The sequence below is a fragment of the Erpetoichthys calabaricus genome, chromosome 2 (assembly GCF_900747795.2).
Source record: "Erpetoichthys calabaricus chromosome 2, fErpCal1.3, whole genome shotgun sequence".
Lineage (NCBI taxonomy): Eukaryota > Metazoa > Chordata > Cladistia > Polypteriformes > Polypteridae > Erpetoichthys > Erpetoichthys calabaricus.
In genome coordinates, this window is record NC_041395.2 from 47,358,371 (window position 1) to 47,383,867 (window position 25,497).

A 25,497-nucleotide genomic window follows, 5' to 3' on the forward strand; every position below is an offset into this window, starting at 1 on the left:
CACAATGTCTGTATTTTATTAACGTTTCAAGAAAAAAAAAAAAAAAATCATACTGATAAAAAGTCATCTTCAGTCTACAATCGTGCGTTCATTCCACCAGCTGTAACTATGGTTTCTCCAGTTATGTAGCTGGCATCATCAGAACATAAGAAAGAGATCACTCCAGAAATTTCCTTGGGTTCAGCAATCCTATTAACAATCAGGAGGCCATCATTAGTATAACAGGAAAACAACAAGGCTCTCCAAAATACAGGAAATGCTTTAATTCAGTGGTACATATCAATGATGAACTATAAATAATGGGAAAACAGAAAAGCAGACAAAAAAGACTAAACAGAGCTTCCTAAATTCTAAATTAATGGCCCATCTTACCTCTTCATGCTTACATTCTTCAAAAATTCCTCTTTGACATTTTCATCTTTCCACAGCTGAAAACAGGAAGAAAAACATTTTCAAATGCTCAACAACAATTAAGAGAAGCAAATAGTTTTGAAAACAGGAAACTTACAGCAGCGCTGAAATTTGTTTTGATCAATCCTGGTGCCACACAGTTCACACGGATATTCAGAGGAGCCAGCTCAGGTGCCAGTGCCTTTGTCAGGCCCAACAGGGCTGTTTTACTAACGCTGTAGGGACCCAGGAACTACAAAACAGTTTCATATTACCCACATAGCTTAGCACTAAAACACTATAAAAAAGGAAACTAACATGACACATGTCATCTGTTTAATACACACCTGGAAAGGCTGAAAGCCAGCAATCGAGGACACTATGACAACTGAGCCCCCACTGCATAACAGGAAAGAGAATTATTTACAAAAATAAATGATATCATTGTTTCATAAGAACATCTGCATAAAGGTGACAAGAAACCAACCCTCGTTTTTCCATATGTGGCACAACCAGTTTTGTCAGCAGGAATGTAGCTTTGACATTGACATCCAAGATCTGAAGAACACAAAGCAAAGTGATGAAAGTGTTGAGCTTGTTGATACAGCTGGCATTGATATAAATCTGTAGTACACTGGACAATATTAAACAGGTTTTGATTTGGACTTTTAACTTTCCATTCATCCATCCATTGTCTAAGCTACTACTAAGGTCTGACTCTAATTCAGCAGCATCAAACACAAGCCAGAAAGAGGCCATGGAATGGACTCCAGCCCACTGTTGGGCTCATTCACACATACACACACACTCATGGAGTTTTAAGGGCTCAGATAAGGAAAATGAATGCCTTTGGGATATGGGAGGAAATCTGATGTACACAGAATAAAATGCACACAAACACAGGGATAATATGAATGATCCATGCAGATAGGGCCTTGTCCTGGCTTTAAACACAAGGCCATGGACTTTGGAGGCCTAAGCTCGATCTACAGTGATATCAGACAGGCCCGTTTAAATTCATGCAGGCCAAATAAGCAGAGCTATGTGCACAGTGTTGTTAAATTATAAAAATGCATTTGAATGGAAGGCTACAAAAACATTACTTGTTCTATCATGTTAACACAGTAAGACTTTGCTTATAATCAGGTTAATGTGCCTCATCAGGAGCTCTAATAGGCGGCACAGTGCTAAGCATTTTTATCTCACTGATTTGGTCCCCAGCCCTTGTAATGCTGTATTGCATTAAATAGGTGTGAGAACATTATTTTTTGATGATCACAAAAACTGCAGAAGATTACTGTTTGCTGTTCTACAGCATCTGTGACTAAATGGTCTTGGTGGTCATGGTCTTAGAGAACATGTTAAATTTCAGCACCTGCATAAATGGGATCACAGTCTGCATGAGTGTGTGGAGAGGTAAACATTCAAGACGTCACGACTTTCTAATTTTCCATTTGCTTAATCAATCTGCCCATAAAAGGGATATTGGGGGTCGGGGACTCATACCCTATACAGTAATTACAAACTCACACTATGATACTGAAGGTTACACATACACATGGGCTTATTATGTCAAATTAAACACATCAGGTACATGCCTTCAGGGTGTGGGAGAGACCCAACGTACCTACAGAAAAGCTACCCAAACAAGATGAGCATGAGAGGAGGTGAGAAATGGACCCATTTCCCAGTTCAAGAGATAATCATTTTTATGAGAAAGTTTAACTTTAATTAATATTTAATGTTCAAAGTAACCCCTGTAGCTATGACACTTGATGGCACCTTTTCAACATCATACAAATAAATGTAATACAAAAATACATATAAGAGTACATTTCCATTGCACTTTTGCCTAACCTGCAAGTAATTCAATGTCTCAGTAATGAAAAGTCAAGAAAAATGACACCTTAGTACTAATGTCTCAGTAAGTAACGATACTTCAGCCAACATTTTATTACTTAATGAACTGCACACTTTGTGTCTGTTAGTCAAATTTTATTTCTATTCTGCAGAAGACAATCTGGCTCATAAAACACATTTGTACTTAAAATATTCATCTAAACTTGAACTTGAAAAATGTATTGGACTTTTTGGGCCCCTCACCAGGTGGCACCTCTTGTTTGGCTTTAGAGCAGTTTGTACCCTTTTGGATCTATAAGTGGTATGGTGATGCCCACCCCAGCTAGAGATTACTAAAGTTATGTTCAGTATTATTTATATTTGTTTATTCCTGGAACCTAGTTGAGACCACACAGTTATTCATTACCAAAGAGAGCCTGGATTTACTGTAATATTGTAAACTCAATACTTAAAGACAATAATTATGGGTTTTCAGCACTGCTCCGCCACTATACCATCAGTTTAGGTTCATATTCTGCTCATTCCAGCATTGGCCTTTTTCTTCTGATTTTCCCAGATCGTAAAGACGCGCTGATCAGGTTAAGTTTGCAAACTGCCCCATTATGAGGAGTGTGTGAGAGTGCGGGAGTGTGCCCTGTGGTCGACTGGTGCTCTTTCTCGGGCTGCTAGGACAGACTCTTGGTCTCACAGCCATGGAATAGACAATGCAGATAAAAACAAAAACAAAAAAAATGCATGGATTATTAATGGATGCTTATTTCTAAACTGCTTATAGTGTGCAAATTGAAAACAAGAACATCCTAAAAATGATTAAAATGTTCTGTAAATTTGTTTATGAATCAACGAAAATCATCTTTTTAAGCAATGTGTGCAAATACTAATGTGCCTCTTCGTACTTATAATTTGTGACAGGCTGTGGTGAGTGGTGCATTGTTTAATGTTCTCAACAGTTAGATGGCTGACTGTAGGTTACTTATAACGCTATGAATGTTTTATCAGTACCTTTCATTAAATATATGTTTCTGACCACAGGGTCATCATTGGCTGAATGTTATTTTGTGAGTCTGTCCTTTTCTTGATACTTCCTTAACAATGACAGGTATTAAGTATTCGATTTCTAACAAGTTCACTGACCTTGACCCACTCAACACTTTTCCTTCTATGGTCACATGTGGTATTCAAACCCACTCAAATCTTCAGCCTTACCCTTTCATCTGCTGAAATACACACACAAACACAGGTACCTGCCTACCTGCTTTAGGACATGTTCCAAGAGTGTATTGTCATGTGTAAATAAAATTCGTAATTGCATGTCCACTCAAAACAAAACACCAACAAAGAGACACCTACACACAAAAAGTATAAATAGCATGTTATACAGTAATCCCTCGCTATATCGCGCTTCGCCTTTCGCGGCTTCACTCCATCGCGGATTTTATATGTAAGCATATTTAAATATATATCGCGGATTTTTTGCTGGTTCGCGGATTTCTGAGGACAATGGGTCTTTTAATTTCTGGTACATGCTTCCTCAGTTGGTTTGCCCAGTTGATTTCATACAAGGGACACTATTGGCAGATGGCTGAGAAGCTACCCAGCTTACTTTTCTCTCTCTCTTGCGCTGACTATCTGTGATCCTGACGTAGGGGGTGTGAGTAGGGGGGCTGTTCGCACACCTAGACGATACGGACGCTCGTCTAAAAATGCTGAAAGATTATCTTCACGTTGCTATCTTTTGTGCAGCTGCTTCCTGAAACGACATGCTGCACGTACTGATTTTCTTTTGAAAAACAAACTCTGTCTCTCTCTGTCTCTCTGTCTCTGCTCCTGATGGAGGGGGTGTGAGCTGCCGCCTTCAACAGCTTTGTGCCGCGGTGCTTCGCATACTTAAAAGCCAAACAGCCCTATGAACTCCTTTGAAGAGGAAGATATGTTTGCATTCTTTTAATTGTGAGACGGAACTGTCATCTCTGTCTTGTCATGGAGCACAGTTTAAACTTTTGAAAAAGAGACAAATGTTTGTTTGCAGTGTTTGAATAACATTCCTGTCTCTCTACAACCCCCTGTGTTTCTGCGCAAATCTGTGACCCAAGCATGACAATATAAAAATAACCATATAAACATATGGTTTCTACTTCGCGGATTTTCTTATTTCGCGGGTGGCTCTGGAACGCAACCCCCGTGATGGAGGAGGGATTACTGTATACATATATAGTCACATATGCGTGACGTAGAACCTCCTCAAAGGCTTTATAGAGATATGGGAGGAGATCCCCACAGCTCAGAGAAACCACCCAGCTCTGGCACTTAGCCCCGTCCCATCTGACCTGTGCCCAATAAGGAAGCCAGGCTGCCTGGAAGGAGTCTTCTCTACCGAGAGTGTAATTAATAAATTTTTTTTAATCCTATTATTTGTAAATATTGATTGATTTGTATGAATGATTACAATAAAATTAATTATAAAAAATACAAAAATTTTAAAAAAAGAAAGAGCTCGCAATCCTGACATTTCTTTCAAAGGCCGAGAGCTTCTTTTGTGTGTTCCCTCAGTGGCTAATTTTCTTTTTGCCTTATAAGACATTTTGAGTTGGACTTCTAACAATTACTTATTACAACACAGTTGATGTCCCAAACTTTCAACGTTGCTCTCCTGTCATTTCTGCACACAGCCACATAATATAGTATATACAATCATATACAACACATATTTGCAAGACATTATCAGCACAGACATTATGATGAGGTCAGTCACATGAGAATGTCTGATGTACCTATGGAAGTGGCAGTTCAGTGTATTTACGTACAAATTAGTATTTTTAATTTATCTATGGAATGTGAAGCTTGCAAATCTACATTACAAATAGAAAATTTACAACAATATAATAATTTCTATAAATGTGCACAGTTTAAACAGCTTACATGTAAGTTACAAATAAATCATTTTAATAGAGCAGTATGGCGGTACTGTGGGTTTCATTTCCAGTCATTGTCTTTATGGAGTCTGCGCCTTTTACAGCAAATGTATGGGTTTTTCTCCAGGTATTCTGGTTTTCTTCCCACATCTCAAAAATATGTATGTTAGTTTTGAATGTCCTGTTAATCTGTCTCTGTATGAGTGTGGGTGTATAAGGCCCATATGATGGGGTGGTGGACTGTTTAGCTGTTTCCGTGCACCTAACGCTACCAAGATTAGCACCAACTCTCTGTAAAACTGAAGTAGATTTAACTGGGTTTGTAGAGTTCTATCATTTGTTTGAAGGCAACTCAAACATGAAGCACAATGCTGTCCAAAAATGGACACCATTGGCAGTATCAAGGTAACTGAGTATGTCATGTGCAAAATTAATTCAAAAGGAATGGAAACAGTGTGAATCCCAGCACTTTACCTAACATAATGAAATTAATGTAAATCACCATTTGTATGATATAAATTATATTTTTGTCTACTTTAAGACAATTTAACAAAAGTACACCTTTAATAAGTAAATCTCATAAGTTCAAGCTAATGGAAACTTGGCTATTGATTAAGTATTTTATTTTACTTTGAGTAATTTGTATCCTTTCAATTTACCAACAGATGTCATGGAAGTCCTCTTTTTTGAGTTCAAGCAATTGTCACCATTTGCTCACAACAAATAAAGCAAGTTGCAACATTTCATTGAATATAGTTACCAGTATCATATTGTCAAAACAAAGGATCCCACCTTGTCCCACACTGCCTCAGTGGAGTCCAGAATATTACCGAAAAATGGATTGACCGCTGCATTTGTGACCAAAATATCAATTCCACCATACTCTTTCACCGCCTGAAAATGCAACACACAAATAATATTCATCTTGTACAAAGCATTTTCTTTTAAGGCAAAATTTCTTCCTGAAGTGAAAAGCAAAGAAAGGATGACAACAACATAGCTAGCAAACTAAAAGTTATGTTAAACATAACTAAATTCAGTCATTACTAAAAGCATTTGTAGAGAACATACTTAAAAAATATGACAACTTTTTTTATCAAAATTTAGAATCAAGCATCATATTACCATGCTGACAAGTCTCTCCCTGTCCTCACTTTTGCCCACATGGCAAGTGGTGCCAGTGACACTGAGATTCTCATGGCGTAGTTCAGCTACAGCACGCTCCACGTTCTCTCTACTGCGACTGCTGAGGACTACTGATGCTCCTTCCTGAGCCAGACTACGAGCGGCTGCAAAACCAATTCTGCAAGAAGCATAGAGAGTTTAGGGTCAAGATAAATAACCGAAAAGTAAAAGAATACAGAAATGTCATGTTTTCATAATAATCCAAAAATGACCCATCAATATATGTAGGATCATCAATTAGCAGCTCACATGCATGTTTTATCTGATTTCCCAAGTCACCCTCCAACACATTTTTTTAAAGTTACATTAAAATTATGTAGACTCTACACAAGTGTATAGATATAGATATACTAGGGGGCTCTGCCCCCTGCTCATTTCGCTCGCCCACCCCGGGGTTTGATTTACTGGATATATAATTTAAAGACATTGTTACTTTCATGGGAATTGTTACATATGCATTATTTTCACCTTTACTTTAAAACTGTTGTAAAAACAATACTTGTCCTTTAATCCGGCCCCAGGTGTGGTTAAATCTCTTTCTCGCAGGATGTGTAATGCTGCTCGTGCTGTGAAGGGGGGGGGGGGGGGGGGGGGCAGATGAATGCATGCTAAGGAGAAGCCATCGGATCAGCTGTTCTTTTTCTGCTGCTGGCGAGCTGCGTGTTCTGTTTGTCGCGCTGCACGTCGATCATTTAAAAGCCTGTACAGCATCTGTCATTTTGATAATTCATGTCCCTGCCACTCGTGTTGAGAAGTGGGGGCTGAACGCACGCTAAGGAGAAGTGGTCGGTTCATCTGCTGGCGAGCTGCGTGTTCTGCGTGTCATTGTTTTAAGAGCTGGGAGCACATGAAGTGTGTCTGCCAAAAGCTTTCCAACAACTGCTAGGTTAGATGCCCGTGAACTTGTTTTAAATGTTGTCTTACTACCTTGTCTCACAAGATGTCATATTGTCTTCCGGGAAGAGCACGTCTCATCTCCCTGGTCTCCCTCCCAATATTTTTTTTAATAGAAATAAATCTATAAATTCTGCTCCAACAAAACAGCAGCCATAAACATACAGTAGCCCCAAATCTGTTTTGTTAATCACTTTATCAATTGCTAGGGATTTATGATCAGCCTGTCTGACACCATCTTCCATATAGGTTTGAATATTCTCTACCAAAAGAGCACAATATTCAAAAGATGCAGCTGAGAATGGTACAGTTTTTACAGATTCAGTAACATTTTTGTTAATTTAATCACTAGTAAACTCTTATATAATGCCAATAGTACAATCTTTTAATACCTCCACAACAGTGTTGGTTTTATGGTGCTTGGCCAGTATCCATGTAGCTCAGAGGAAGGCAGCTCTTGCTTATTCTAGTTTACTTAGTTAGTGAATGTGTCATAGCATTGTAAACACATACCACTCAGTCCATTCATCACTGAAATGACAATTCTTAGTATCGATGTTCCTCTTAAGATGTTTTATCAGAAACACTTTTGTTAGCTTTCTTGCAATGTGAATTTTGAATGTTACTTCCTAGAAAATCAGTCTAAGTTACATGATTGGGTACAATCACTGTGGATTTTTGTGAGAAAAAAATATACACAACTTAAATACATGGGTTTACTCATTTATAAGGCTAACAATAACAGAATAAATCACCGGTACGCTCAACATATGCTTCATAACTGAGGGGTGTGTTTGTGTGAGGGGCGAGTTACACCAGGGCCCAGTCAAAGAGTATTTGCTGTGTATATTTGTTGACCCAGCCATACAAACATTAGAAATGTACAAATAACCAGCTTTCAGGCAATTACCAATAATTGACCTTTCCCATGTTATATGAGATGATTCTGATACCAATATCGACATGTGTCCCAGGTACTTTATGTGAAGAAAATATTTTTAACATTTGTGCAAAATCTGCCCTTCACAGGTTTCCAAGTGTCTTTGTGTTCCTATTGCAGAATTTATTTAAAGGCAACAACTTGGATATTCTGCCCCTTCTTAATCTCACCTTTCTTAAACTGAAAAGGTTTAACACCTTCAATGTCTCCTCATAGATCACACCTGTTAATCCCAGAATCATCCTGCTTGCTCTTCTCTATACTTTTTCTACTGTAGCCAGGTCTTTTTTAGTAATATAGAAACTAAAAATGTACACAGTACTCAAGGTGAGGCCTCACTAGTGTATTATACAACATAAGGAAGTGAAATGTATCAGGAATAGTAAAGGGGAATTTAATACAGACACTGAAACAGCAGATGCTTTAAACTTACATTTACTTACATACGAAGAGATTTGGAAATTGTAGAGGGAGAAGTGCAGTTCAGATTAGATAGGGTGAATCCAAACAAATCACCAGGACCAGATAATATTTACCCTCGAGTTCTTAAGGAGGCTAGCAAGTACATATGTAAGAGCCATTTTCAGAATGTGCTTTAATGCTTTCAGTTAAACTCATATTAGTGTTTGCTAATTTGAATAGAATAAAATTTCCTTTCATAGCCATAGACAATGGTACAGTATAGTCTTTTACCCCCTGTAACTTAATACTTTCTTGCTATATCTGAGATACCATGTGCTAATTATGTCATTTGTTGTTTAGAATAGGTCCTGTGCCAGTAGGGTCTGAAAGACCCATTTACAGCATGAAAATGGGATAAGCATACAGCTTTCTGACTGCGTAGAAATGGTTCAACTGTAAGCAAACTTAAAGAAGATATATAAGCTTTAAACAAAACGTTTCTTAAAGAAGAACTTTTCTTTTCTTTGCTATTATCAATTTTTCTCTGTTTTTGTGTGAACTGTTTTACTTTGAATTTTTACTAAAGTTTTTAAAATGAAGATATTTTGTCTGTAGAGTCATTTCAAAATGTTAAGCTTTTTGCAGAATCCCATGAAGCATACTGAAAGTGCAGAACTTTGGTAATTTTGGGTAAACGCAACTACAACATATATAAACCATTAATATATATTTTTAAGAAGTCATTACGCACTGGGAAAATTCCCACAGACTGGAAAATGGACCAGTAAGCTTAAAGTGCACAACAGGTAACGTTAATATTTAACATTATACATAGTTATTGTCTGTTTTTTTCACCTGTATTATTATCATTCTTTAATTTAATATTATTTATTGTATCAGTATGCTGCTGCTGAAGAATGTGAATTTCCCATTGGGATTAATAAAGTATCTATCTATCTATCTATCTATCTATCTATCTATCTATCTATCTATCTATCTATCTATCTATCTATCTATCTATCAAAAGGATACGACCAGAGAAGTGCATTTGGTATTTAATTTGACTTTCAGAAAACACTTGATAAGATCCCACATATGAGGCTGGGCATCAAGCTAAAAGAAGTAGAAGTTCAGGGTATAGTGCAGAGATGGGCTCAAACACAGGAAACAAAAGGTGAAAAAAATACCAGCCTAGTTGAGTCTGCAGATGATGCCAAGCTAAGTGGAATGGCATATAATCTCAAATCCGTTGAATCATTACAGAGGGACCTGGACAGCAAACAGGTTTGGGCAGACTTGTGGAAGAAGAAATTTTATGTAAGTAAATGTGAAATATTACGCATAAGAAGAATAAATGTTAGATTTCAAAATAAAATGGGAGGTCTGAAAATTGAAAGTACATGTTATGAGGAGGATTTAGGAGTCGTTGTGCACTCGACACTATCAACAGCGCACTGTATTCAGAAGCCATTAACAAAGCCAACATAATATTAGGTTATATAGCACAATGTGTAGAGTACAACTCCAAAGAGAATATGCTCAAGCTTTATAACACACTGGTGAGAACTTAGCTGGAGAACTGTGAGTAGTTCTGGAGCCACTAGGCCAATTCCAGCACTGCAGGGGATGAGTTATGAGAAAGATTAAAACAACTGAACCTTTTCAGTTTATCCAAAAAAAGATTAACAGGAGACATTATTGAAGTGTTTAAAATAATGAAGAGAATTAGTACAGTGGTTTGTTTTAAAATGAGTTTATCAAGAACACAAGGACACAGTGGGACATTTGTTAAGGGTAAATTTCATGCAAACATTAGGAAGGTTTTCTTTACGTACAGAACCACAGACACATGGAATAAGTTACCAAGTAGTGTGGTGCACAGTGGGATTTTAGACATTCAAAACTCAGCTTGATGTTATTTTGAAAAGGACTGATGAGCTTCAAGGAGCTGAATGGCCCAATCTCATCTAAATCTTTCTAATGATCTAACATGTACCTCTGATTGTATCCTTTTGCTGCTCCATCTTTTGGGATGAACTTGAATATGCAACACATTTTTGAACCTGCCCCACATGTCCTTAACTGTCTCCACACTTAAAAGTTGATCTCAATTTACCTTACTGAGACTCTGTCACATCTGCTCAAAGTTACTAAAGTTACTAAACTGTTCATTTTAGCTTTTTTGCAATTTGGTAGTTATCTTAACTGCAAGAACTGTTTACTATATCCATGAATATTTGAGTTATGGATTTTGCTTCCAGGGTGTTTTGACTGAAGGTCTTGAATTTCTTACACAACAGCTGAATTGTCAAAGAATTAGAATATACTGCAGTGAGGGGGTTTCCCCCTTTAGCTCTGCGTTAGACAGCATACTTCACCAAGTTGTGTCATTTTATATGATGAAAGGTCTGATATTTTATATTTTTTTTAATTTTAATACAGTCAAAGAGAGCAAATTTTATTATTGCCGTTTTGTGGTTGCTAATATTCATGGTGAAAAATAACCATTAATTTGACTTATTACCCAGCAAACCAAGCGGTTTTTAGTGAGCAGTCTTGGTTCTGTGTTGAATATTTAATGAGTTATCATATTGGTCTAGCATGCAGCCTTAAAATAACCTTTTAATCAGGCCTTATACTCAGAATTTCTTTTAACGTCCATAATAGAGGATACTGATGGTTTGTTCAATTTTCCATCCATTTATAAAATTAGGGGGCTTCGCTCGCCAACCCCCATGTTTGGTTTTCCAGATACACTTTTAAGATTTTTTTTTCTTTGAATCGTTGCTATTTCATTAGTTTCACTTGTGGAGGATTGCCGGCTTTTTACTCCGGCCCTCACCCCCAGGCCGCCAGGAGGAGCTCTCCCGACAGCATGATCGTGCCCCGAGTTCCAGCAGGGCATCATGGACTATGTAGTGTTTATACACAGCCCTGCTGGATACCTTGGGGGCCACGGGGAGTCGCTGTAGGGGGGCTCGCGGACTCTTGTGTGCCCTATAACCCGGGAATACATCACGGTCACGTGACAGGAAGAAACGACGTGCTCCCGGGTTGAAGAAAAGGACTGTTTACCCTGACCCGGAAGGGATAAGGAACTGTGGACTTATTGGAAAGGAACACCTCCGGGTCAGGGTGTATAAAAGGATTGTGGGAAAGCCCAGACATTGAGCTGAGCTGGGAGGTAGGAGGGCAAAGTGTCTGGGCGAGGAGGATTGGTTTTGTGAGAGATTTATTGTAATTATATGAGTGTGGAGTGGAGGGTGCTTTGTGCACGGTACAAGAAAATAAAGAAGTCTTGGACTTTTATCCAGTGTCTGGAGTGGTACCTGAGGGTGTTAGAGGTGGCTCCACGCCTCTACTGTTACAACTTTTATTTCAGAACTTCTGTAAAAACAATATTTGGAATCTGTTGAGTCCAAATATGCTGAATCTCTTAAATGAGGTCAGTGAGACATGTATATAATGACTTTGTCAGGTTAGAGATAATGAAAACTGGAATTCAAAAGACCCCAAAAAAACATAGGCGCGAAACACATGCAGAGCAAGATACAGAATATGAAAGCAGAAAAAAACGACAGTGTGAAAAAAAAAGTAAAAAAGAAAAAAAAGAGAAATTATTACTCGGAGAAACAACTAAAAGGCGAATGGAGATCGAATATATGGACATAGGTGATATGTCAGAAGTATGTAAATATTGTAAGGCTTTGAAGTTTAAGTCAGAGAATTTCAAAAACGTGTTTTACCTCACATGCATTTATTGGTTACTTTGCAAAAAAAATTATTAACTGATGATGATATAGATCGCTTTGTCTGTGCTGAAATTTCAAACAGAGAAACCTATCCTGAATTATCTCTAACCTGCTCTGCTGGTGTTTGGCCCTTTTGTTTTGTAACCTCTTTATGACGTTTTACTTTGTTTTCTACTCTGTCTTTTATCTCTGACCTCGCTTTGTCCTGCTGTTTTTTTTCCAATGACACCTGGTCCGTGGTGATTATTTTCCCTTTTTCGAGTATTAATTTCCGTTTGTTTGTGCTACTGCTATCTTTACTTTCTTTTATTACTAGGGGGCTCCGCCCCCTGCTCGCTTCGCTCGCCAACCCCTGGCGTTGGGGCATGACAAAGAGTGAGATGTATGAATTAGATATAGAATAGTGTGCAGGTTTGGATGATGCCTATATAAATAAAAAATAGAGTGTTTGGCACAGAGTAATGTTTTATTGGAATATTTCTTTGTATACAACATTAGTAGTAAAGATGTTGTCTTGTCTTTGAATGAGTCTTCCTTGGCATGGATCATTTATAACTTTAACGTCAGATGAACGTCGAACACGTGAGAAGGCAACATAAAGTTGTCCATGTCCAAAAACGGGTTCAGAGAGGTAGATGCCAACCTTGTCCATGGCTTGTCCTTGTGATTTGTTGATGGTCATGGCAAATGCAGGTTTAATGGGGAACTGTCGGCGTTTCAATGTAAAAGGTAATTCTAGGTCAGAACTCGTAAGGTCAATTCTAGGAATGAGAACAGTATTGTTAGCATGTGATCCTGTAAGAAGTGTTGCTTGAATAACACCGTTTTTAAGGGTAAGGTTGTGTTGTGGTCATCCGTCTGGGTTAATAGTGTTCAAATATTCTAAGGGTAAATTCAGATGTTCATTGTCGTCATCAGAGTCAACTTTGTCAGAGCTTAGAAAGAGCCGTGTCTCTCCAGGAAGTAATGAAATGACCTGGTTATCAATGTGATTAACATTAATATTTTTTGGACATAATATAGTGCGTTTTGTTAACCACATATGCGAAAGCAGTATGGGCCATTGCCTTTTGGTGGCCTGATATGTACTCCGGTAGATGCAAAAGCAAATGAACTATTGTATGCTCTAATGCAGTTCATAAAGTTTTTACTTTCAGGCACATCGTTAGTTAGAAGCTTCTGTAGATATTCAAGATATGAATGTAAAGGAGGCAGTCTAATCTGCCCCTTTTGACAACAACGTGTAAATTCATTATTTGTATTGCCAGTTGTTTCTTCTGGGAAGTTAAGTGAATGACAATGATTGCAAATGACATTCATTAATCCCAATGAATTTTCCTCAATAGTGGACTCATTATTGAAGGCGTTGTCAGCCAACTGGCGTAAGCGTTTAGCAGGTGTCTGTCGTTGATGTCCGCGACGGGCAGGTTTTGCTTGTGGCGTTTGAGTGCCGCGTTGTTGCATGTCCATTATTTGTGATGCGCTATTTTGGATTTTTAGTTGATTCGCCCCCGCTTTGCCAAAAGTCCGTCTCAGTGTACGTCGTGTATTGTTTGTATCGAGCCTTGTCCGTTTTTGTATGTCGGTCAGTTGAGCTTTCTGCTTTTGGAGTCTTGCTTGCTTGTTTTCTGGCAGGTCATATGCGCGTTGTACTCGTCTGCCTTCATTTATTCTGTCTCTTCGCTCCCTTTTTTGTATGTCTGAGACGCGAGCTCTTTCTTTTGAAATCGTGCTTGTTTCGATGCAGTACTTTGAGACGCGCGCTGTATGCGTCTACGTTCATTGTGTCTGTCCATTTGGGCACGTCTCTGTAACGGGGTTACTTGAGCTTTGCGTTTTTTGATCCGAGACATTTTTTCTCCCTGAGTTTCCGAAGCGCGTTGTATGCGCCCCCGTGTATTTTTTTGTTTCATTCGTGTTCGTGTGTTTGGTCCTGTTATCCGATCCGAACCGTTTTGTACCCGTGACCGTGTATTCATGACTTGTTTGTTCCTCAGCGTGCGAAATATGGATAAGTAATAAGGAGGATCGCACTCACTGTTAATATGGAGCCTTTTCTGCAGTTGAACGGTTAATAGTGCTTTATTGTAAGGAGATCCACCTATGCTGCCTAGTGTGAAGGTGTTGAGATGACGTATGTTTAATATGGACGTTTCCTTTAGATATGTGGCTTTGGGTGTCACTTCTTATTGATGTGTGGGGGGATTGGTGAGGATTGTTGTTGCGCGAGCGTCTTCTTTCTTTTTGTGTTTCAGGGGCTTGTTGAATCCCCCTCTTTGTGTGTGTCCCGTCCGTTGCTTGTAGGGTGTGTGGTGTGGTTTTTTGTTCTTTTTTTTTTGTGTTCCATGGGCTTGTTAAATCCCCCTCTTGGTGTGTGTCCCGTCCGGTGCCTGTAGGGGGGGGGGGGTGCCTTGCTGTTGTGCGCGAGCGTCTTCTTTTTTTTTGTATGCTAGTTTCGTGTGCAATGGGTTTCGTTCTGCGCCTGCTTTTTTGACTACTTTTTTCTGTGCCTTTTCCTTTTTTCTGTGCTCCCGCCGCCTCATTTCTTTGACTCCTTTTTTCTGTGGTCTTGTCCGCCTCTCGCGGCCCTTCATCCGCTTCTCGCGGCCCCTCATTTCTTGGGACGCCTGCGCAGTACGTCTTTTTGCGGCTACGGCCCATGGCCGGATGTCCCTGCGTCCATCCGGTTTAGCATTCTCGGTTAGTAATATGGATACTTTCTAATTTTCCTACTTTCATATTCTTTAACTTTCTCCACATTTGAATTGCGCCTGTTTTTTTTTTTTTTTTTTTTAAGCCTTTCGAATGCTCTGCTTTCATAATCTGCTCTGCATGTGTATAGCGCCAACGTTTGTGAACGTCTTTATGAAGTTCTACTTTGTCTGTTACTCTGTCTTTTAATTCTGAGCTTGACTGGACATGCTTTGTTTAATTTCCACTTGTTACGGGCTGATAATTACTTGCCTTATTTTCTGAATTTGCACCTAGATTATTTTTTTCTTTTTCCTTTTCAATGCTTTTGAGTCTCTTTTCTCTGCGCTGATTTCTTCTTCAATTATTCATCGACGTTTCATTTATAACGTATGTCCTTATATGCTTTATATGTGCTGAGACCCTGGATCTGTGTGTGCTCAAATCCTTCACAAGACTGAATGTTCTGCTGCCCCGTTGTCTTATTTGATAGATTGTAAGTAGGGCGTTGTCTAGCAAGAATCTCATGTTCTAAGTCATAGCGAGACGGTCCTGGGTCAATCTCTTGGCACAATGTCTCATGTTTATGGTCCCTGCGAGACGGACCATGGCAAATCTCTTGGGTCTTGCGGGTCTTTTAAATGTCTTCCGAGAAGATCATGTATCGTAGCCTTGCTTTTGCTTTCCAGGACAGGATTTCTTTTTATAATACAGAGATACAGTACGCCACGCTTGACATAAAGCTAATTCATTATTCCTAATCTTCTAACACCATAAGACTTTTATAATATTGTGTCTGTTTGACTGGTTATTAATTATTTTATTGTAATGTATATATTTTGAAATGTGGACTCATTATCCAGTGGGTAGCGCTGCTGCCTTGCAGTAAGGAGACCAGGGTTCACTTCCCGGGTCCACCTTGTGTGGAGTTTGCATGTTCTCCCCATGTTTGTGTGGGTTTCCTCCCACAGTCCAAAGACATACAAGTTAGGTGCACTGGCGATTCTAAATTGTCCCTAGTGTGTGCTTGGTGTGTGTGTGTGTGTGTGTGTCTGTTTGTGTGCCCTGCCCAGGGTTTGTTTCCTGCCTTGCGCCCTGTGTTGGCTGATATTGGCTCCAGCAGACCCCTGTGACCCTGTAGTTAGGATATAGAGGGTTGGATAATGGATGGATGGACTGATTATCAACGCGGAGTTCACCTCTTCCTCTTGTCACTCTCATCCTTTTCTTTACATAACAACTTCAGCACAACATTTTACAGTTTTGTCATCAATCCTGTCCCTCAGCTTCTCACATTCACTTGATCATCCTCATTATGGCCCTTTTTTTTAACTTTGATTCAGTTTCACTCTCATTATTTGCATCTCAAACCCAAACACCTCCTCACACAAGTACATCAGGTAAGCTGATTTGTGTTTTCTATTAAATAAAAAGGAGTTATGTGTTTAAATACATTCATGTCATGGTGATGTGTTGCATGTTGGCTTGACATACAAGTAAGAATTCCACTGTACTCTGCATATATGTTAGTACTACTACTAACACAAAAACAGAACGCTGTGTGTTTCTCTTGGTCTCGATGTCCATCTATCTCCACTCAACAGGTGAGGTAAGCAACAGAACATCACAACTTCCCTCCCATGTTAATAACTTCTTTTAATTAGATCAGGGCTAGATACATGTATTTGTTTATGCATTTTTATCTTGTTTCATCTGAAATGGCTTCTGTAGTGTCTATGTATTGGTTGCTATAACGTCTTGTAGACAATTAAGCATCTATCTATCATTGTGAGTCCTCAAATCCACATTTACTACATCATCATCTGTCAGCTTTCTCTCCCCCCTCAATCTCTTACACACACTTTCAACACACTGTGGCAGGACTATTCACATTTTAGTGAGTCATTTTGCCCCTAAAATGTTTCTGACTTTTCAAAGAGAGGATTGCATAGTCAATTATTTATGATTAAATTGTTGATTTGTGACATTGATATCTGCGATCAATATGGACAACACCACATTATGTTTTGGATCTAAACGTCCCACCTACTCGTACAACTCCACTGCAGATCTACTCCATGAATGCCCCAAGTCAATCTCTCTTCCATGAATTTATAGAAGCCTACATTCCCTTTACAGAGTTACAAACACAATGGCAGGGACGGACAGTCACACTATCTATTATCTGTGTGATAATGGAGAAAACTGACAGAAGCACAAGTAGAATGTGCAGACTTCCCAGACAATGGCCAGGGTTAAAGCCAAGTACTGTAGCTGTTAGGGAGTCATGCTGCGCTGCCTGACAGGTGTGCTATTACAGTACCCAATATTGTTAATAGTTTTATTTTTTAAGAACATGAGAAGTTTGACAAACGAGTGGTGACCATTTAGTTCTTCAGGCTCATTTGTTTAGTTAACACAACAGCTATGTTCTCTTTAATATTCCATCCAGATTCTTTAGGTTGTCAGGGTTTCTGCTTCAACTCCATGTCTCAGTCATTTGTTTAAGTTCCACAACTCTTTGCATAAAGAAGTTCTTCCTGGCTTCAGTTTCAAATACACTTCTCCTTAATTTCTACCGATATCCTTGAGTGTGTGATTCACTGTTAGGCAGAAAGAATTCTGCCTGATCTATTTTATAAATGCCTTTGAGTATTTTGAAGACCTGGATTAGGTCCCCATACAGTCCAGTCTGCTCGAGACTAAACAGGTTTGATTCTCTAAGCCTGTCACAGTAGAACACGTCCTTAACTCCTGGAATGATCCTGGTTGTTCTCCACTGCACATCTTCAAATGATACCATGTCTTATTTGTTGTGTATTTACCAAGACTACACACAATACCCCAGATGTGGTCTCACTAGTGCATTATATAGTTTGACCACTACATCCCTTGACTTAAAGACAGGTTTTTATGGTGGAACCTAATATTTTACTTGCCTTTTTAATGGCTACTACACTCTCCTTAGATAATCAAATTGCTGTGTCAACATCAACCCCTAAACCCTTTTCACAGGTTGCTTCCTTTAGGACTGTGCCTCTAACCTTGTATTTGTAATTAACTTTCCTTTTGTTCACATGTAGCACTTTGCATTTTTTTTTTAATGTTAAATGCATTTTCCTTGAGTTCACCACCTTGTAAAGCATTCCCAGGTCTTCTTAAAGTGTTTTTGCTGCCTCCTCTGTGTCTGTCATTCCTCCAATTTTAGAATCATTTAAAATACTACACTTTATAAATATTGAAATAAAAACTAACTTTGCACCAGTAATAGCAGGCCTGCGATGGAAAATTTTTTTCCAAAGTTTTCACTGATTCTTATGTTTTTTGGGGCACTGAATCCAAAAATGATATCCATTTTTCCCATCATGTAAGGTTTTCCCAAAAATCACCATATTCAACTTGGCCATTTGTTATTATTCCCCGATGGTCTGTACTGTACTCACACAGACTATTTAGAACTTTTCTAACCAAAAGACTGAATATTTTTCTTTTTCAACCAGCAGGAGTCATGAGAGAGCAATAAATAAGTGAGTAAATGCATGCAAAAACAGTGTTCAGGAACAAGAGCCAAATTGCTGTGCTCTCGTGAATATGGCTACTCGAGGTTGTCGCACTTCACCAAACAGTTTTTGTTACATATATGGGAACTAACTTGTGAAAAAACAGCAGAAGAATATCTCTGCCTTTGTTAAGAACTTTATTTCACATATATTGTGGAGTGTAACTTGGTGATCAGTACAAGTCGTGAGCTCCACATAAAGTCTGCTGTATTTGCGTGGAAGAGCTTCGACAGTGGTAAAGGCCATTTTGGGGTGCCTATGGTCTGGAGGAAGCCTCATAATCACATCGCTGACTGCTATTTCTGCTCTTGTAACATGGGAGGGTACAACTTGAAAAAAAAAAAAAATAGAAAGAAATCTTGTACCCAAATCTCCCATCCACTATGCGTCCTGTTCCTCATGGTCCTGGTATTCCTGTGCCAACCCCACCAACTTCCTTAGAGCAGGTCTCCACTCCTGACGACATTGATCACGAAGACAGCGATTCTGGTGAAGAGTTCAGTGCTGATACCAACAAGCCTCAACTGTTCACACAGCCTGAACTAAATGATCTCATCAGAGATTTAGATCTTCCTAAGGAGTCAGCAGAGTTGCTAAGCTCAAGGCTGAAGGAAAAAAAATTGTTGGCACCAGGTACCACATTCTTGTGGTATAGCAACCAAGACGAAGATTTTGTTCCATATTTTTCTCAAGACAGCGAAATGATGTACTGAAAAAATGTTTCTGTGCTGATGAAAATATTCAATTTGGAAGACGACAGGAAGGAATGGAGGTCTCTCATTAACTCCTCAAAACGAAGCCTACAGGCAGTGCTTTGTCACAATAGCAATACGTTTGCCTAAATACCCGTTGGCCATTCAGTACACTTGAAAGAGTGGTATGATAATTTGAGCTTGATTTTATTAAAGATGAAATACAAGGACCATGAGTAGACTATATGCAGGGATTTAAAAGTCCTATCTATGCTTTAGGGACAGCAAGGAGGATACACCAAGTATCCTTGTTTCTTATGTGAGAGGGACAGTACAGACAGAAGCCAACACTGGGCAAGAAGGGATTGGCCAAAGTGAGCTGCATTGGAAACTGGAAGTAAAAACGTTGTGAGGGCACATCTCGTGGACCTAAAGAAAGTACGTCTGCCACCACTCCACATCAAATTTGGGTTCATGAATCAGTTTGTGAAGACTCATTCAAGAGAAGGTGAGTGTTTCAAATATCTGGGAAACAAGTTCCCAGCATTGTCAGAAGCAAAGTTGAAAGAGGGAGTATGTGTCGGTCCTGACGTCCGCAAAGTGATGAAAGATCCACAGTTTGAGACAAAAATGGGCAAGAAGGAAAAATCAGCTTGGCTTTCGTTCAAGGAATTGGTCACCAAAATTCCTTGGTAACCATAAAGACCCAAACTTTGAGGCAATTGTTGAAAATATGTTGACAAAATTAGAAGAACTGGGTTGTTCAATGAGCCTCATGCAGCATTCCCTCCACTCTCATTTGGACTACTTCCCAGAGAACTAGCGTGTGGTGAGCGAACAGCAAGGTGAGCGGTTCCATCAGGATATCAAAGAAATGGAAAAGAGGTACCAGGAGCAGTGGAACGTTAGCATGATTGCTGACTATTGCTGCAGGGAGAAACTGTGGACAAAAAAACATAAAAGGAAAAGCCTCAAGAGAAGTGTTGAAGGACAGTGAAAACGCCATTGAGTGCATGTATAGAAACCTGTTTTTTAAGACTGTTTAATTCTATTTTTCAATTTTTACTTGTTCTATTTTGGATGGTTGTCTTGAAAATAATTTACAACAATTTGAAAAGAATATGTCATGTAAATGAAGATTGAATAAATTCTTACAGGTGAGTGGAGCATTTTGTTCTTGATATTTTCCTCGCATTTTGTGGGAAAACCTTACGTGATTGGGAAAAAATGAAAGTTATTTTTGAATCCAGAGCCCCAAAAAACATTAGGAACAGTTGAAATATTGAAGACAATTTTCAAGTCATTTATTTGCCTGGTTGTTCTCCACTGCACATCTTCAAACGATGCCACGTCTCTGTTGTAGTGTGGTGACCAAGACTGCACACAACACCCCAGATGTGGTCTCACTAGTGCATTATATAGTTTGACCACTACATCCCTTGACTTAGTCAGTGTTTTATGGTAGAACCTAACATTTTATTTGCCTTTTTAATGGCTACTGCACTCTCCTTAGATAATCAAATTGCTGTGTCAACATCAACCCCTAAACCCTTTTCACAGGTTGCTTCCTTTAGGACTGTGTCTCCCACCTTGTACAGTGGACACTTGACTTACGAACTCAATTTGTTCGCGAGGGCTGGTTGTAACTCAAGACTATTTTTCCCGTAAGAAATAATGGAAATGCCCTTAATGTGTTCTGAACCTCCCACAGCAACACTTTAATTTTTTTAATAAAAAAGGGTTGTATAATGTGCATAATTTACCAAAATCACCAATATTTTTTCTAATGTACTAACCAAAAAGTTATAAAAAGTGCCTAGCCTACCAGAAACAACAATATCATACTGTACTCACCATTTAAGTTGACATCTTTGGCTTGCAGGAAGGAATGAGGAGGAGAGTGAAATGGAAGGTGGTGATTGTTTGAAAGGAGCTTCCTTATACAAATCTTTTCTTTGTAAAATTGTCGAGATGGTGGATTTCGACATGCTGTACATATTAGCGAGATCGGTCACACATACGCTACTCTCATATTTCCACACAATTTCCTTCTTCGTTTCGATTGTGATCGCTTTCTTTACCTATGTTACCTTCTCTTCCTTCCTTAGCAATTATCGAAATAAATTATATAAATCACTGCACTGACCGAAATTACGTCCACAAACACATGTATCTGAGCTCCGACTGACGCTTACGAACACGCTCGGCTCTTTGTTTACAATCGCACAAAAAGATACACGTGAGCACATTCGGGTCATAACGCAAGACGTTGGTCGAAATTCAAAACAAAAATTTTGGTCGTAAACCAAGTTGTTCACATGTCAGGCCGGTCGTATATCAAGGGCCGACTGTATTTATAATTGATTTTCCTTTTGTTCACGAGTAGCACTTTGCATTTTTTTTATGTTAAACTGCATTTTCCAGGTGTTCCCCCACTTCTGAAGCTTGTCCAGGTCTTCTTAAAGTGTTTTTGCTGCCTCCTCTGTGACTGCCATTCCTCCAATTTTAGAATCATTTAAAATACAATTACACTTTATAAATATAGAAGTAAAAAACTAACTTTGCACCAGTAATAATTTATCCTACTACTTTGTCTCACTTCCTGAAGGAGAATTGCAGACCTACCCTTCTGTGGATGCAGTGACCACGGCCACCTTGCCTTGAAGCTTTCCACCCCTCTGTGATTTTGAGTCCACAATACCACGCAGGGCCATCGCTTGCACACTGGGCCTCTGAAGGGAAAAAACGTTGCGGGTCCAAACTGTCAGCTGTCGAGCTGGTCTGCTACAGAACATCCTGTACAGAAAAAAGAATTATGGACAACAGTTAAACACGAGAAGAGCAAAAGAATAACAGTAAGGCAGCAATACCCTCTTCACTTACAACAGTGGCCATAAGTGGCTGGAATGGAAATTAATCTACAAGACACTGGGCCACAGCAGCGCAATCCTGATACACACCATTCAGCTCTTTTCTCACTGCTGTTTTTTGTTTTTTTTAATTAATAAACACCACATATCTGCACAGGCCTGGAGTGGCTGAACCCAACAATTTTATCTTTTGTGCTCCATATTTGAAACTTTCTAACACTTCTGGTTATGTAACAATCTCATGACATAAAATACATTTAAGAACACAGCTTCTGCACAGTTCTGGTAGCTTTTTATGCAAAAACAGTGGTCAAAAAATTGTATTTGGCAGCCACAGCAACTGGAGTCTCCAGTAATGAATCTCAATGAATGATATTCAAGACTAAAATTCTCTGCTGGCATCCAACCCAGAGATGGCTTTTGACTTGTGCCCACTGCTGCCAGGATTAAGTGGGATGGCAAACATATGGTTTACATAGACAAACTAGAATTCTGTATGACGTACACATTTCAAAACGTAAGAAAATGTCAGTCATAGTAAGAATTATGTATCTGCCTTGACATATAAATAATGGCCGCATGTGCAGACTGCTGTATTTTGTTGTTTAGTTTTTATACTGTCACTGCAATTTATGTTTATATACAAAACTCTTCACTCCAGCATGTGTAATAAATGGTACTGTTATATATTGTGTTCTGAGACTTTACAGGTAAGAAAAACTGACATTTCAAGGTATGGCGATAAGTCTCGCTTATCATGGCGTCAGAAAGTGGAGATGTGTTGCATGTTGATTAGCACATGTGAGTAAGAATCTCCCTGAATCGCTCTGTACACAGGACAGTAATGACACCTAAGCGGAAACCACGAGGAAATTAAAAAGCAACCAAAAACAAGGGGATGATATTCTAAATACTGGACTTGAAAATGGGGATCTTGCAAGTCACAGAATATGCACAAGACCTGCTTAATTCCTGGTTGCATACAAATATAAATGTGCTGTAATACTTGAATTATACAAGGCGATTTAAAGTAATTTAGAGTAACAAGTTACAAATGACCCTATCACTGACTGAAAGAACAGTAATGATGGCCCTGCTGCCACAATCAATGCATTTGAAACTGCTTTAGAATATTCAGGTTTGGAGTTTAGAGTCTAGCTTATATATACTTGAAAAAAAAAATGTATTTTAATATGCATTAATATCAGTAAAATGATTCTTACCATTGCATAATAACATACACAGTTAAATACAGCCATGAAAAGAGTGTAACTTTGTGGTATTTCAGGCCCACGTGCCTCATTACAACATACATTAAATAAAATAATGTATGTTACATATTCATCTTTTCTGTCGTTTTCTTAATGTTTATCAAGGGTTGCTGAAGTGCATATCCTGGCAGCCATGGACACGAAGCAGAAACTCCTGCCTACTCGTTGCATTTTCAAAAGGCTTTTCATTGAATTTTCAATAATAAATCTAAGAGGTCAGCTATGCGCATCCAGTATTGGCCTCGGTTCAATATTCAAATTCTAAAATGAACTAAAACGGTCTTTGGTGTATGTTAATAATAGATAGATAGATAGATAGATAGATAGATAGATAGATAGATAGATAGATAGATAGATAGATAGATACTTTAATGACTCTCTGTCACTCTAAATTTGCAGGAATTGAAAGATGATTAACCGAAAGACGATGCGATTCTCTTCAGTCACAATTGGGCCTTTCTGCAAGTTGTACGCCGGCGAGTGTCTTTAAATTATAATATTGGGGAATGTATTGACTCTTCCCACTTGTAACACAACACGTCTGCATCATAACAAACCACGCGCTGGTCATTGCATACCACAGAAACCACATAACGCAACTAACCATGAAATCTTTTCTGCCTGCCTAAGCGAAGTTATAAGGTTAAACAGATCTTTGCATTATTAGCAGACAGCATCGGCTCACATTTGTAAACAGGTATTTAAATCCACCCGTTTTGAAACCTGCTGAATTAGGAAGTTACATGTTCGATGCAAAAAATGGTATTCACTGTTGGATCACTAATCACAAGAAGGTACATAAGTTTTTAATACTATATAAAACGTAAAATTAGACACGAGCCAATATCCACCAGGTACGAGTGAGCTGCTAAAAATGAAGCATGCATCAAAAAAAAAAAAAAAACGACATGATTGGATTTTGGTCGCGTATAAAATATTGTATCAATAACTGAAGCTACTGAAACTTCTCTGTACCTTAACAGCTACCGCTTCTCTGTCACCCTGAATCCCTGCAGTCGCAGTAAGATACGTTCCAAGAATACAAAATTCTCCTTCAAGCTCAAAGCTCACACTAAAGGGTTTAAAGGTTAATCCTACATTGAGCAAAAAGCAAAACAAACATAAAAGCCCGAAGGTTAGTTAAAACTTTGGGGGGAAAAAACCAACACAAGTCGATTGGTCGAACTGCTCACTGAAACGCCCCATTGTTGCACGTCCGTTCAACAGCGGTGAGTGCCAGATGATAATTACGATGCGCGTGCGTAGAAGCTTTACCCTTATTGGATAATTTTGCGATATGTATCCAATGTGCTACTGAAGAGTATAGGTAGACGCCGCATTCACTATGTTGCCTAGTCGACACGATACGTCAGCGCGTAAGCCATATTGCGAGTGGCAAAAGTGCCATTTAAACTAATACAGGTAAACGTGGGAACCGGGTTTTCTGATGAAAAAACAATAACGTTTAAAACAGTATCGTTTACGTACAACAGATTTTGGCGAATCGTTTAAATGCAATTATTTATATCCATTTATACACTAATAATGACAATTATTAAATAATAATTATTAATATTAAATAATTACTCCCATATAAGAAACATTTCTCGGACTGCCTTCTTCCATCTCCGAAACATTTCTAGACTTTGTCCTGTTCTTATGCAACACAGAACAGAAGTATTGGTTAATGCCCTGGTCACCTCATTTATAGATTACTGTAATGCTATTCTATCTGGCATCCCACAAAAACTTATCCATTGCTTACAACTTCTTCAAAATTCTGCTGTCAGGATAATAACCTGCTGTTCTAAACTCACTGCACATATTACACCTACTCTATCTCTCTCTACTTCACTGGCTTCCTGTTCACTACTGAATACAATACTAAATACCGCTCTTAACATTTAAAGCTCTCCACAACCTCATTGATCTCCTATAGACTTATACTCCTCTCGCTCACTCAGATCCTCATCTGCAGCTTTACTTTCTGTACCGCACATCAAACTCTGTTCTATGGGAGCTCGAGCGTCTCTCATAGCGCTCCTCAATTCGGGAATTCTCTTCCCTCTCATACTCGT

At 38.8% G+C, this 25,497-nt stretch overlaps 1 protein-coding gene and 1 long non-coding RNA gene across 3 annotated transcripts in view; one reads left to right on the forward strand and one right to left on the reverse strand.

Annotated features, from left to right (window-relative positions):
• Window positions 1-24,617, reverse strand: LOC114645861 (dehydrogenase/reductase SDR family member 4-like). 2 transcript variants are annotated; one of them, XM_028793735.2, is made up of 9 exons: window positions 24,395-24,617; window positions 21,904-22,074; window positions 6,288-6,465; window positions 5,955-6,056; window positions 878-948; window positions 738-789; window positions 509-643; window positions 373-428; window positions 1-189 (listed from the first exon to the last, which is right to left on the reverse strand). In XM_028793735.2, the coding sequence occupies exons 2-9, from the start codon at window positions 22,071-22,073 to the stop codon at window positions 75-77; spliced, it is 879 nt and encodes a 292-aa protein (XP_028649568.2). In that variant the 5' UTR covers window position 22,074; window positions 24,395-24,617; the 3' UTR covers window positions 1-74. The 2 variants fall into 2 exon arrangements, with proteins under 2 accessions (XP_028649568.2, XP_051778366.1); XM_051922406.1 differs by lacking the exon at window positions 24,395-24,617 and adding an exon at window positions 23,838-23,987.
• LOC127526571 (uncharacterized) overlaps window positions 1-25,497 on the forward strand; it is a 463,174-nt gene that overhangs the window by 287,559 nt on the left and 150,118 nt on the right. The gene's annotated exons all lie outside the window — the stretch shown is intronic.

Excerpts from the sequence above, each read along its gene's own strand:
- LOC114645861 (XM_028793735.2), bottom strand. The coding sequence starts at position 22,073 with ATGTTCTGTAGCAGACCAGCTCGACAGCTGACAGTTTGGACCCGCAAC. Across the intron at positions 949-5,954 it reads CTGAGGCAGTGTGGGACAAG|ATCTTGGATGTCAATGTCAA; the intron begins GTGGGATCCTTT and ends TGTGTTCTTCAG. Across the intron at positions 790-877 it reads CCACATATGGAAAAACGAGG|TGGGGGCTCAGTTGTCATAG; the intron begins GTTGGTTTCTTG and ends CCTGTTATGCAG.